Source organism: Globicephala melas, chromosome 8 (genome assembly GCF_963455315.2).
Source record: "Globicephala melas chromosome 8, mGloMel1.2, whole genome shotgun sequence".
NCBI classification, from domain to species: domain Eukaryota; kingdom Metazoa; phylum Chordata; class Mammalia; order Artiodactyla; family Delphinidae; genus Globicephala; species Globicephala melas.
The window spans coordinates 10,024,998-10,039,639 of NC_083321.1; the positions used below are offsets into that span (position 1 = coordinate 10,024,998).

The window sequence follows — 14,642 nt, forward strand, 5'->3', positions numbered from 1 at the left end:
GTAATTTTCACCTTTTCCATTATTTCAAGAGTGATATTTTATTATAGAACATTTAGAAGATACAGAAAGCAAAGAAAAAAATTAAAAAGGACCCATTATCACTGTTAACTTCATGGTTTTATCTTCCTAGTCTCTTTTTGTGATATAACGTCTATCTCTATAACATATCTGTAACATACATCTATGTCTATATATCTATCATGTCATAGATACATAGCATATCATAGTTGTATGTTATATCTTTTTTCTTCTTTTCTGGCCGAGCCACACGGCTTGGGGGATCTTAGCTCCCTGACTAGGGATGGAACCCCCACCCTTGGCAGTGAAAGTGTGGAGTCCTAACCACTGGACTGCCAGGGAATTCCCTATATATTTTTTCTTATAAAATGTTTCTCTACTGTCCCATCACCTGCTTTTTTTGTTTTTTAATACATTTATTTATTTATTTTTTAATTTTAGCTGCACTGGGTCCTTGTTGCTGTGCGCGGTCTTCCTCTAGTTGCAGCGAGCGGGGGCCACTCTTCATTGCAGTGCGCAGGCTTCTCATTGCGGTGGCTTCTCTTGTAGAGCATGGGCTCTAGGTGCGTGGGCTTCAGTAGTTGTGGCATGTGGGCTCAGTAGTTGTGGCTCGCGGGCTCTAGAGTGCAGGCTCAGTAGTTGTGGTGCTCGGGCTTAGTTGCTCCATGGCATGTGGGATCTTCCTGGACCAGGTCTTGAACCCGTGCCCCCTGCATTGGCAGGCAGATTCTTAACCACTGCGCCACCAGGGAAGCCCACCATCACCTGCTTTTATACGTACCAGTATGTGATAAATATCATCGAGGTGGCAGCACTCAGATGGGGCCTCTGTGGGCTTCGGGAAGCAGAGAGCGGAGCTGTAGGGGAGCCTCCTGGAAGGAGGGGTTTGGGATTCGACTGAGTGGAGAGGAGCAGAGAGGATGGCCGTGGTGCCTGGCACCCAGGTTGAGTCTCCGGGTCCCTCATCCTGATCCTGCCAAGTGAGGGGGTGGGAGGAACGGCTCCCTTCCCTGGGGGAGAACCTTGAAGTGAAGACACTATGATCCCTTTGCTGAATCCAGCGAGAAACAAGTCAGCACCCAATCCAGACATATGTTCTGTCCCTTCCCCAACCCCCTGGGCAAGTGTCTAGAGAGGCCATTCGCCTGACCTTTGCTGCCTAGAAACACCTTGGACTTTCTTCCTGGCAAAGACCAGCCGTCCCCTGGCTGGCCCTCACCACATGCTCTCTCTGGCAGGCTGCACCTACACAGGTAGAATCTTCTACAATAACCAGACCTTCCCGTCCGTGCTGGACCCGTGTCTGAGCTGCATCTGCCTGGTACGACCACCCAGACCCGACCCCTGTCTGCGGAAACTCCCCAGAAATAGCCAGCAGCTCCTGAACCCTGCAGGCAAAATCCAGAGACCTCCAAGAGAATGGTCACTTCTGGATCACGGTGAAAGCTGGCTTCCTTCAGCCCTGCCCGGGGTGATTCTTTATCCAGGGCCAGAGAAATACTTTTAACCCTGCCTGGCAAAAGTCCTCTGCTTCTGGGAGACCAGGGAGGGTCTTGGGGGCCTTACGGTATAAAATATGGCCCAGGGATTCTCCCTGAGAGTGGAGGTGAGGAACACAAACCCAGGACTCTGTACGGAATCTTTAATATGCTCACATTCTCGAGCCCCTGCCATGTGCCAGTCCCTGATCTCAGCACGACCTGTTAATTCATGGGGAATCCTGTGAGGTGGGTACCTCCATCCCCTAGCTGCTAGGTGAGACAGCCGGGCACAGAGAGCCCGCAACTAGTCAAGTGGAGTGCCGAGAATCAATTCTAGTCTCCTGAGTCTGCTTCAGACAGCACACTTTTACCCCTAAGCCATACTGCCTCTCAGTCTAAATGACAGGCATATCATTTAGTATTTGGAAAATGGAAAAAATAAGTCCTTATTGCTTGTCATGCTAGAAGTGTTTCATGCCTGTGGGGCTTCTTTGCTGGCGGTCGGTGAAAAGGGATGGGTCTGCAGAAAGATCGAGCAACTTGGGGTGAACATCTCTGGCCTCTGAGTGGCCCTGTTAGTTCACAGCCATGTGCTTTGGGGAGCTTTGGCTTCTGGGTCCTTCCCCCTAAGTTTTTGGTGCTCAGCTTTCCTGGGAAGTTCATGGATTTGTTTGACAGGTAGCTGTTGACAGTTGAGCTCTGAGGACAAGGCTGGGCCTGGGGGGCTTGCGTTCTAGTGGGGGGACAGACTCTACCTCAGTCTGTTACCTCACCATGGACCTCTCACCTGACGTTGATGGTTCCGATGGGCACTTAATGGCTATGTGATGTGTCCTTCACGAGTGACCCATCAGCCCCCCAGAACAAAGGGCCTTCAGTGTTTTCTGTGTCCTGCAGCTGGGTTCGGTGGCCTGCTCGCCCGTGGACTGCCCCATCACCTGCTCCTACCCTTTCCACCCGGACGGGGAGTGCTGTCCAGTGTGCCGAGGTGAGTGGGACCAGCCACCCCTCGTGCAAGGCTCCTGAGTGGGCCTTGGCTCTCACGGCCCCTGTCTCCTCTGCCCCTGCAGACTGCAACTACGAGGGGAGGAAGGTGGGGAACGGCCAGGTGTTCACCTTGGACGATGAGCCCTGTACCCAGTGCATATGCCAGGTGAGCTGGGCCTGGGGACCCTGGACCTGCTGGGCCAGGGGCTGCTTCTAGCCTTTTGTCCCTTTGTGAAACTTGGAGCCCCTTAGCCAGTGTACGCCCGTCTTCCGCCTGCCATTCTTCAACTTCAATTACCTGCGGGGATACCTTCGGATTTGATGGTGTCCTCTACCTTTGTTGTTTCCTTAAGGCAGCCCCACTGTGTTTGGCTTCACCTGTTGTTCAGGTGAGGGTCAGGCCCTGCAGCTTCTGCCCCAGATCTTTCCGTGGGTCCAACTGCTGGTGTAATATGTCCTTGAGGGCGCTGCTGTGGAGGGGTGAGATGCTCCAGGCTTCCTCACGTGTCTCCTTCTGCTTCCCCAGCTGGGAGAGGTGAGCTGCGAGAAGACGCCCTGCCAGCAGGCCTGCTCGGACCCCTCCACGCCCCCCAGGGACTGCTGCTCCTTCTGTCCAGGTAAGTGGCCTCTGCATCCTGGAGCCTCACCACCGTCCTTTTCCACTTTGCTTTTCTGCCCAGAAACACAGAACATGTACAGGGCTGGATGTGAGAAACCCAGGCTCAGAGAGGGAACGTGGCCTGCTCCAGGTCACACAGCCAGCACGTGGTGCGCCCAGGCCCAAGCTTGGGCTTGCTGACCCTCGTCAGTGCTATGCCACACTGCGCCGTGCCGTCTGACGAGTCTGTTTACTGTTCCTTTTTCTTCTTCATTTCCTCCTTTCTGAATCTCTCCCTCTGCTTTCTTCCTTTTTTAAAAATTAGAATTTAGGAACTGAATCAACTTTGCAGAAGAATAATTGCTAATATGTATTGAGTATCCATTATGTGTCAGGGAACATGTATTGAATGTTATTTCTTTTTTTTTAATTGTGGTGTAATTGACATGTAACATTATATTGGTTTCAGGTGTACAACATAAAGATTCAAACTTGTATATATTGCAAAATGATCACCACAGTAAGTCTAGTTAACATCTGTCACCCCACATAGTTACAAAATATTTTTTTCCTGTGATGAGAACTTCTATGATCTAATCTCTTAGCAACTTTCAGGTATAGTCTTTCAATACAGTATTATTAACAATAGTCACCATGCTGTACATTATATCCCAATGACTTATTTATTTTGTAACTGAAAATTTGTGCCTTTTGACCCTTCAGCCATTTTGCCCATCCCTCTCCTCCCACCTCGGGCAACCACCAACCTGTTCTCAATATCTGTGTGCTCAGTTTTTTTTTTTAAAAAAACGATTCCGCATATAAGTGAGATCATCTGGTATTTATCTTTCTCTGATTTATTCATTTAGCATAATACCCTCTAGGTCCATCCACGTTATTGCAAATGGTAAGGTTTCATTCTTTTTTGTGGTTGAATAATATTCCATTGCGTATATATATATATATACACACCACGGATTTATCCATCTTTATCTGTCGATCGACACTTAGGTTGTCCCCATGTCATGGCTATTGTAAATAATGCTGCAATGAACCTTGGGGTGCATATATCTTTTTGAATTAGTGTTTTCATTTTTTTTTTGGATATATACCCGGTAGTGGAATTGCTGGATCATATGGTAGTTCTATTTTTAGTGTTTTAAGAAACCTCCATACTGTTTTCCACCGTGGCTGCACCAGTTTACATTCCCACCAACAGTGCACGAGGGTTCCCTTTTCTCTACTTCCTTACCAACAGTTGCTGTGTCTTGTCTTTGTGATGATGGCCATTCTGACGGCTGTGAGGTGGTATCTCATTGTGGTTTTGATTTGCATTTCCGTGATGATTAGTGATGTTGAGCATCTTTTCATGTCCCTGTTGGCCATCTGTTTGTTTTCATACGTCTTATTTCATTTTCACAGCAACTCTTTGTAATAGATACTATTAGCATCCCCATTTTCCAGCTGAGGAAACTGAGGCACAGAGAGGTGAAGTGAGGTGCTCAAGGTCACACAGCTGGTTGGCAGTAGAACCAGGATTTGAGCCCAGAGTCAACGCTTTTAGCTACTCTGCTACATTGACTCCTGAAAATGATTCACATCTGTTCGTCTCTCTCTATCATGAGTGTTTGTTCATGTGGATCTTTTTGCAGAGGTATAAACAGGACATGGACAACCTACTGTAACACACAGTTTCAAAATATTGATGTAGCCCACAGCTGGCCATTTAAAAATGCTCCCAAATACTATGGTTTGCTTACCCCTTCCCTTTTTGGTTGACATTTAGGTGGTTTCTTTTTTCCTCTTCTTTTTTTTTTTTTTTTCTATCCATAGTGGACCCACTGTGAAAAATCTTTGGTCAGACAACTTTTGTTTTCAAATTTTGTGAGTTGCATTCAGACCCTGTGGTTAATAGGTGCAGTAACTAGGTCACAGGGTGTCGGGAGTGGTTTGGTGACTCCTAGGGCATGACAGCAGGTTACCAGATGGGGTCCTAGAGAAAGGGGAAACTTACAGAGACGTAGCTGGTGCCCCATATGCCCACCAACTCTACACTGTGTGTTTTGAATTTAATTTTTCCAGGTTAACATGTCCATAAAGTACCTTACCGGTGGCTATTGTACATTTTTTAAACTTCCAGGAAGACAGTGAATTTTTCCACGGATTTGTGGCCTGAATTTCCTCTTGTATAAAATACCTCTTTAACTCCTTTGACCTTTTGAAGAGGACATCCTGTATTTAGGGCAGCTCTTCAGTTCTGTGGATGGAGAGAGGCTGTCAGGACTGCTGGGGCTGGAAACATCCTGATCCCATATAGTCATTATGTTGGGAACTGTTGAGTGATTATAGATTCGACCTTAACCAGCACAAAACCCTCTGCAAGCTGAGGGATACTATTCCCCTGCTTTCTAGAGACTAATCGTTAGCTAAGGTGCCAGGCAGTGTCTGGAGCCTTTTACCTGTATTGTCTCATTTAAATGCCCCAGGAATGTTTATGCATGGGTGCTCTTATTGTCTCCATTTTGCAGATGGGGAAATGGAGGCTCAGAGAAGTTAAGTTTCTGTCTTTTTAAAAAGAATTTATTTATTTAAAAATTGTTTTTGGCCGTGCCGCACAGCTTATGGGATCTTAGTTCCCCAACCAGGGATGGAACCCGGGCCCCATGCAGTGGAAGTGCCAAGTCCTAACCACTGGGCCGCCAGGGAATTCCCAAGTTTCTGACTTTAAGGCCACGTTCTAGGTGGTAGTGTCGTCGGACTCAGGGCCAGGTCTCTCTGATTCCTCACCCCATGCTCGTTCCCATTCTGCTCTCCTGCCTCCTGATGGGGAAACTGAGGCCCAAAGAGATGAGATGCAGAGCCCACCTCCTTCTCCTGGGGCACCTGCCTCAGCTGCGTTCACCATGTGCGAACTTGTTTTAAGAAGAAATGCTTTTTACTGAAATACGAGGTGAATTGTTTCCTTTTGATAATTAAAAAAAAAAGAACAGCTTTCTTGAGATATAATTCACACACCCTGTAAGTCACACGCTCAAATGACACAATTCAGTGGTTTTTAGTAAAGTGGTTTTTGTGATTATCCTTTTGATGGTTTATATATATATTTCAATTGAGGTATATTTGATGTACAATATTATATAACTTTCAGGTGTACAGCAGGGTGATTCACAATTTTTAAAAAAGTTATAGGTTATCTTTTGATGATTTTTAAAATGTAATCATTCCAGTTTGTAATGTGTTTACCAGCCTCCGTCTCCTCCCTGATCATACCTTTCTCCAATATTCTTCCTTCCTTCCCTTGTTCTCCCGCCATGGATTAAGCCCTTATGATGCGCTGGCCTCCAGGCTGAGACTTAAAAGCAAATTTTTTCAATAGACTTTTTTTTTTTAAAAGCATTTTTAGGTTCACAGCAAAATCGAGCAGAAGGTACAGACAGCTCCCCGAATCCCCCTGCCCCCGCCCCACGCACAGCGCCCCCTGCTGTCAACATCCCCCACCAGATGGTACATTTGCTACAATCAATGAACCGACTCTGACACGTGATTGTCACCCAAAGTCCAGAGTTTACATTTGGGTTTAGGCTGAGACCGCTCAGGCTCCGTTTCATTCAGTCCTCATTGCGTGGCCTGTGTGGTCATCACTGTTATTATGATGCCCATTTTACAGATGGGGAAATGGAGGCCCAGGGGTGTTATGTGCCTCGTACAAGGTCACACAGCCAGTGCCTTGGTGAACTGTCTCTCTCTGCTCATGGTTCCTTTTGGGTCTTCCCTTTCCTGGAGACAGGAGCCGGCGGGATCCCCCAACCCCAACGGCCGGTGCACAGGGACCCTTAAGGGCCAGAGCTGGGGCACTGTCCTCGGTGCAGCTCATCCCAGACCTGCCTCAGTCGTAGGGGAGAACCATTGTGCATCTTCTTGCCCCGCCCCCTCTCTAGATTCCCTGGAAGAAAGCCGGGGTCTCTCCCCTCGTGGAGACGTTGAGCTCAGCAAAGTGGCCCGGACCCCCCGTGGAGACCCTGAGGCCCTGCTCAACTGCAGCTCCTGCCCGGGGCCCCCAGCGGTGTCACCTCGGAGGCCAGCGCTGCAGCTCCTCCAGCTCCTCCTGAGAACAAACCTGTCTGACATGCAGACTATACCCGTGAGCCCCTCAGGAGCCCAGGCCTTACCCTCACCCCCTTTGGGGCCAGGGGGCATGTTCCCAGGGGAGCCCGGGGCCTCCCAGCCCCCTTGGCCCTCACCAGGGCCTTCAATCCCTCCAGGAGCCTCCTCTCTACCTCCGGCCTCTCCCGGGGCTCCCGGGCCACCTCCTGTTACTCCAGAGCCCTCGTCCTCGGCCTCCGGGGCCCACACAGCATCCAGACAGCCTTCTCTGCCTGCCACCATCCGGCGTAGAGCCTCAGCCCTTTCCACGATGGGCCCCAGCCCCTCAGAGCCCCCCGTCGCTATCCTCAGGCCTCACAGGCTCTCTCCAGCCGCCTCCAGACTCTCTGCAGCCCTTGCAGCCACGGCCAGCCCTGGCCCCCAGGAGCCCACCATGGGGCCCTCACAGGAGGAGTCCACAGTGTAAGCAGGACTCCGTTGCAGGGCCGTGCCCGGGAGACGCCAGACAGAGAAGGCTCTGCCAGAGGCCCTGGGAGCTTGCAGGGTGGCTCTGGGGGCCAGTGAGGCTGCCGACTCCTTCAGGACCCCTGGCGGGGATGGAAAACCCTCAGGGCCCGATGTAGCCTTGCTCCCAAGAAGCATCTGGGATGTGTTGTGAGACTCCAGCAACACGTTCTCCACCGTCAGCATCCTCCCTGGACTGCGTGGGCCGCCTGTCTTCTGAGAAAGGTTGGGGCAGCTGAGTCCCTCCTCTGGAGCAGGAGGGTCCGAGGGGCCTGGGATTCCACTGAGATTGTGCCACCAGCTGTCATGTGTCCTCACCCGAGGTTTCCTGATTAAAATCTGTCTCGGTCTCCCCCAGGCTGCCCTGCTCATTCACTTCTCGCCTTTGGACAGGTGGGAAAACGTCACTGCAAGCCCACAGGTGATGAGCTAGTGCCCACCTCAACCCCCAGCTCAGGAGAAAAGCCTGCAGAGACCTGGGGCTAGATGGGGAGGGGTCTTAGGTAAGTACCTGGTGGCCTGTGATGCTAGGAGACTTCTGAAGTGAGGGGCCGGAAAAGACGGATGGGTTCCCCGGGAGGGAATAGTAGGCAGGTGGAGTCTTAGGGCCTGTGCTTAGCTTTAACATCTGTGGGCCGAGGGAGGCAAGCAGGAGGCAGGGGTGGGCCCGGCAGTGGCACGGTCTCAGCCAACCCCCTGTGGAGCTCTGAGGCTGGGCTGGCCTTCAGAGTCAGCCCGAGTTGGGACAAGGGAACAGGGCTTTGTGCCCCCATGTTGGCCAGTAATTCTGTCTGTGGGAAGCGGGCCCAGGAAAGGGGTGTCAGCCAAGGCAGTTCCCTGTGAGGGCTGGTGGCTGGGAGCCGTCAGTCAGCAACCTTCCCTGCGGCTGGGGTAATAAATGCGTCTGTCCTGAAGGGGGCATCTGGACGGTGTGGCCCAGTTTCCATGACAGCTGGAAAGAGGACAGTGCTAGCATTGATGGGGGAAAGTGAGATGGGGGTGGAAGACAGAGAGCTATGTTGTCACCGTGCCACCAACTTGCTATCCCTGAAACCCAAGGGGGCTGCAGAGTAACCCGCGCCTACGCTGGCCCAGGCCATCCTCCCCTTGCCTCTTCTCTGCCCTGATGCTCACCGTGTATCCCAGCGGGGAGTGTCCCCAGGGGGCACTGGCTGCAAAGGCCATCTGGGTTATCCGCCCCAGGTGTCAGTGTAGGGAGGGGTCCTAATCCAAGCAGGATGGCAGGAATAATGAATTTGGAATTAGGAGCATGAAAACCAAAGACTTTAGGGATGCAAAGGACTTAGAGACCATCTTACTTAGAGACCAGTTAAGACACAAAGGGTGTGGTTGAATGAGGGCTGGGGTGCCGTGAAACCCCTGTTTGAGCCCTACTTGCTGTGACTAGCTGTGAGACCTTAGGTCTCGGTTCCCTCATCTGTATAATGGGATCACAGCAGTCCTTCCTCATGGAGTTGAGATGACAGCATATAATACAGACTCCATAAGTCTCGGGGCTTTGTGCTTGTGACCTTGTGCAGCCCACCCAGCTTCATGATGCCACTTGGGATCTAACTTCAGGATGAAAGTGTAGAACACTGATTGGCTCTGCTCTTCAAACAAGCCAGCTCTCCACATGGTAGAGGCTCAGAGTCAGTGCCGATTTTCTCACCGCTATCCCTCTGTTCAACAAAGGATGCAATTCAAGTTTTAATACTAGTCTCCCCTCTCCACAGAACTCAGGTAAATAGTGTTCATTTTGAACATTAAAAAAAATAAAAGGCTGGGGTGGGGAGTTCCCTGGTGGCCTAGTGATTAGGACTCCGCACTCTCACTGCCAGAGCCTGGGTTCAATCCCTGGTCGGGGAACCGAGATCCTGCAAGCAACGCGGCACGGCCATAAAAAAAAAAAAAAAAAGAGGCTGAGGGGTGGGGGGTGGGAGGACAGCTGTAGGCACTTCCCTCAAGTCGGTCCAAGTATAAAAACATGACTATCTGAGACACTCCCATTCCCCGCTTACAGCTGAGACCACAGAAGCCCAGAGAGGTCAGGAGAGTGTCCGAAGGTTGCACAGACTAGGAAGGCTGATCTGGGAGGGGGCTCTGGGATTTGGACTCCCAGCCTGGGCTTTTCCCCTTCAAGTTGCATTTGGTTGGCTTGTTCCGTTGGAGTTGCAGAGAGACTCTTGATGGCTGCAGTTTATTCAAGGTGCCAAGACCGCCGTATCTTAGTTTGAGCTCTCCAAGGGCAGACCCGGAGAGAGAGAGAGATTTGGGTGAGAGTCGCTGCCCCGGAAGGTGAACCCAGAGAGCACGGTGAGGGAGAGCGAAGGGAGACAGAGAAGGGAAGAAAACCAATCAGCTTTGGTTAAAGAGTGGGTCCCTGCCACGGGCAACGTGCACCCCTTCCTCCTGCGGACCCTCTGGGAGGTCATGGAGCACACACCTCGGAATTGTCCCCCGAAGGCCTGAGGACGCCACTCTTGTCCCTCTCTTGCTCATGGGCTCCTGTCGGCTCTCCAGCATGTCCAGCTGGCCTCACCCAGGGATCATGCCTGCCTCCTGTCTGCTCGCTCTGGGCATAAGAAGACCTGGGGCATGGGGTTGGAGAGGAGGTGCAGGGGCTGCCTCCAGAGCACCCCGTGGCTGGGCCAGGGCTCTCACCACACCGTGGTCACCGCAGGCCCTTCTCAGGACCATTGAGGGGAGCTCGGAGCTCTCCTCCTGCCCCTCTCCCCACCCCCCTGACCCCCCACCCCGTGGGTAGGCAGTGCCATTGTGACATGTTGGGAGGCCTTGGTGGGACCCAACTTGGTAAGAACGTGTTCTGCTGGCGATAAGCCCCAGCACTGACTGGCACCAGGAGGCCAGAGGACCACCTTCAAGACCCTAGATGGGCACAGAGTGCTTTTTTTTTTTTTTGCCACACCACTCGGCTTGCAGGATCTTAGTTCCCTGACCAGGGATCGAATTCTGGTTCATGGCAGTGAAAGCACCAAGTCCTAACCGCTGGACAACCAGGGAATTCCCGGGCACAGAGTGCTTTTAACGAATGCATGAGCTGGTCTGAATTCTTCGCAGCCTGGGTTCCGACAAGCAGGTGTGTGTGTGCGGGGTGTTTGTTCTTGGGGAGTACACCCTGCATTTGCCCCAGCTAGGAGTCCATATGTCGGGTTCTAGGAAGCACGAGAGCAGTGGTCCCCAGCAGTTTGGCACCAGGGACCGGTTTCGTGGAAGATGGTTTTTCCACGGGGTAGCGGAGCGTTGGTTCAGGCGGTGACGGGAGAGATGGGGAGTGATGGGAAGCGGAAGATGAGGCTTCGCCTTCTTGCCTGCCGCTCGCCTCCTGCCGTGCGCTACGGTCCGTGGTCCAGGGGTTGAGGACCCCTGCAGTAGAGGACGGGGACGGTGGGCTGGAGCCTGTTCCACAGGGTCAGTTTCACGGGACCTAGGAAATTCCCGACGGGCCAAATGATTGGACCCGGTTCAAGAGACCTGCTTTTGGAGTTTATCAGATAAACAGGCTTGAGGATAAACCACAGTAGGTTTCTAGTTAGGATAAACGTTCAGAGGTTTAAAAATGCCTTTCATTAACTTATTTGGAATGTGTAGTACATCCCATCACTAGAAATAAAGATATATAAAAGTGTTTTAGTGAGGAGTCTCCCCAACCCCACATCCACCAAGGCTCCCCCTTCCCTCCCCACCACTTTTGTGGTGTCTGGTTCTCGGGTACCCTTTCTCTATTTCTTTACGTATGTGCAGGCAAATCTTATTTTCTTTATAATTCAAAGATAAAATAGCAGAGGCTCTGCTATCACCTGTGTTTCAGTTCGTGGTTTTACACCTAACGGTCTCTTCTCGAGATCCTTCTGTCCCAGTCCTTCGCGAGCATCCTCATTTCTCTGCTCTTTACAGCTGCGCAGAGGCTCCTGTGCGCACGCAGCAGAAGTCATTGAACCATCCCCTGGGGGCGGACATTTGGGTCGTTTCAAATCTTGCTCTTACAAAAGATGCTACAAAGAGTAACCTCGGCCTTACATCATTTTGCACGTGTGCAAGTCTATCTTTAAGATAAATTCCCAGAAGTGAAGTTACTGGGCCGAAAGGTAAACACATTTCTCGTTTAGATGGATAGTGCCAAATGGCGCTCCTTAGGGGTTGTACCCATGGATGCCCCCTCCAGCGATGTGCAAGAGGCCATGTTCGGGAGGGCCTGGGTTCCACAGATCAGAGCAGAGACATATGAGATGAAAATAACGCTCCTGGGGGGCTTCCCTGGTGGCGCAGTGGTTGAGAGTCCGCCTGCCGATGCAGGGCACACGGGTTTGTGCCCCGGACCGGGAAGATCCCACATGCCGCGGAGAGGCTGGGCCCGTGAGCCATGGCTGCTGAGCCTGCACGTCCGGAGCCTGTGCTCCGCAACGGGAGAGGCCACAACAGTGAGAGGCCCGCGTACCCAAAAAAAGAAAAAGAAAAAGAAAATAACACTCCTGGGGAATTCCCCGGCGGTCCAGTGCTTAGGACTCGGCGCTTTCATTGCCGTGGGCCGGGGTTCGATCCCTGGTTGGGGAACTAAGATCTTGCAAGCTGTGTGGTGCAGCAAAAAAACCCCAAAAACCAAAAAACAAAAAACACTAAAACCACTCCTGGACAACTATGAGTGGAAAAGATGGATTGAACTGAGCTTAGACCCCCGAGGCCCTCAGGAAATGGGGAAAGATGGGTGGGGAAGAGGCCTGAGACCGTAGAGGAGGAATGTGAATCCACCTCATCTTGTGGAGCAAAGTGTCAGATCAGATATGCTAGCGTGCGGCTTTCTAGTATAAATGAGCTAATGGGGATTCTTTTTAGATTCTGTCTGGATCCAAGAATCCCAGGGTTGAGGGGCTGAGAAGGGGGAACACGGGGTCGGGGGAGGGGATGGTGCATCCCTGGAGCCTAGAACACTGCCTGGGGCACGGGAGGTGCTCGGGGAAACAGCAGAAACACAAACACAGCAAAGAGCCAGGACATCATGGAATTCATCCCCAGAAGCTTGAGAATCCACCTGCTGGTCCCATGACCAAGTATGACTAGGACAGAATGTGAGTGGGGGTGACAGTGTACCCATCTGTGGTCTTTTTTAAAAAAAATCAGTTAATTAATTTTTGGCTGCATTGGGTCTTTGTTGCTGCGCGTGGGCTTTTCTCTAGTTGCGGAGACCAGGGGCTACTCTTCGTTGCGGTGCGCGGGCTTCTTATTGTGGTGGCTTCTCCTGTTGTGGAACATGGGCTCTAGGCATGCGGGCTTCAGTAGTTGTGGCACACGGGCTTAGTTGCTCTGAAGCATGTGGAATCTTCCCAGACCAGGGCTTGAACCTGTGTCCCCTGCATTGGCAGGCGGGTTCTTAACCACTGAGCCACCAGGGAAGTCCCCCATCTGTGGTCTTAACCATGGCCTCTCTCAAATCAGATCCACTCTTTCATCTTATCCTAGTTGTTTCCTTTTAAAAAGTTATCTTGAGGGAATTCCCTGGAGGTCCAGTGGTCAGGACTCCATGCTTTCACTGCTGAGGGCACAGGTTCGATCCCTTGTCAGGGAACTAAGATCCCACAAGCTGCACGGTGCGGTCAAAAAAAGAATTTTTTTTTGAATCCTTCACTCAGTCAGCAAATATCTATTGAGCACCTCCAATGTGCCAGGCCCTGCTCTTGCTGCTGGGGCTTCAACAGTTAAATGATCACAGTCTCTGCCTTGGTGGATCTGACACAAACACTCCCACTGAGTCATCATCTCCAGCTGTGCCCAGTGCCATAAAGGAAAGCAGGACCACCCCATGAGAGGGTGGTCAGGGAGGGCTTCACAGGGAATTGATGTGTGAGCTGACACCTGCAGGATGCTAGGAGTTAGCAGGTCAAGAAAAAGGGAACAGCAAGCAAAGGGAACAGTGTGTGCAAAGGCCTGGAGGTGGGGAAGAACTTGGGTATTTGTGGAGGTGGGCGAAGGCCAGGGAGGTGGGAGCTTAGGGTAAGAGGGATTAAGGTGACACAGGGAAGGTCCATGGGGACCAGAGCATGCAGGGCCTTGAAGCCACACCAAAGATATAATGTCTTATTCCAAGTGCAATTGCATAGCATTAATGAAAGGTTTGAATCAAGGGAGGGTTGTGATCAAATTTATGATTTAAAAAGATTGCGCAGCTAGATAGGGTATAAGTGACATTGGGAAGACCTGGGGCATTGGGTAGGAAGAGCTCACCTCACCCTTCCTTGAGCCTAATATCTTGTATTTATGTGACAAATTACAAATTGGGGGATGATGTGACAAGAGTTCCTAAAGCCATCTTGTTCTGGGCACCCAGAAGTCAGTCCGCCTCAGCAGGGAGGCCCAGCTCCAGCGCTCAGGCCGGTATCTCCAGCGGACAGCCTGGAACCCAGCAGAAGCAGGCGCTATGGGAATTCTTCCAACGTGCACGCCGAGGAGCACAGGGCTGGAATAGGTTGACCAGCAGAAGAGGAACTGAGATCAAGCTGAACTGAGTCAAAGTGAAACAGATCGCTTTGCGGCAGGAGTTCTCAGAGCCTTTGATTGGGAACTGTGCCTTGTGAACCTTGAAGAAGGGCCTAGAACGTAGCCTCTTGCATACTTATTTTGAAACTTTTTCATTGAACATTTTGCTACCAAAACCCCTTCTGAGAACTGCTGCTCTAGATGTTTCCTGGCTACCTTTCTAGGGCAGGTTTGCTGACGGCGTGTCAGCTCCCTCTCTCAACCTCTCCTTGGGGAATGGAAAACCATCCTCTTTCAATCACCAATGGGGAAACGGATCAGCTTGATGTCTTGCACCCAGAGTATGGAGGGGCTCCCAAGGGTTAGTCTGCATCAACCAGCTCATCACAGAACAGCCTGGTAGGTTTTGGGGTGTCAGCTTCTCTCACCACTCTGGCCCATGTCTCACGGTCATTCCT

General features: G+C 51.4%; 1 protein-coding gene across 9 annotated transcripts in view; it reads left to right on the forward strand.

The window, feature by feature from the left end:
* The window catches only part of VWCE (von Willebrand factor C and EGF domains), a 31,419-nt gene extending 23,368 nt beyond the window's left edge, over positions 1-8,051 (forward strand). For 8 of the 9 annotated variants that reach the window (XM_060303135.1, XM_060303130.1, XM_060303131.1 and 5 more), the window contains 6 exons: positions 1,257-1,339; positions 2,397-2,487; positions 2,570-2,652; positions 3,013-3,103; positions 7,023-7,225; positions 7,347-8,051. In XM_060303135.1, coding sequence (XP_060159118.1) covers positions 1,257-1,339; positions 2,397-2,487; positions 2,570-2,652; positions 3,013-3,103; positions 7,023-7,225; positions 7,347-7,811 — 1,016 coding nt within the window. In that variant the 3' untranslated portion in view covers positions 7,812-8,051. Of the gene's footprint in view, positions 1-1,256; positions 1,340-2,396; positions 2,488-2,569; positions 2,653-3,012; positions 3,104-7,022 lie in introns of all 9 variants that reach the window. The other variant, XM_030833989.2, reaches the window with a different exon arrangement.
* Positions 8,052-14,642: the final 6,591 nt, after the last annotated feature.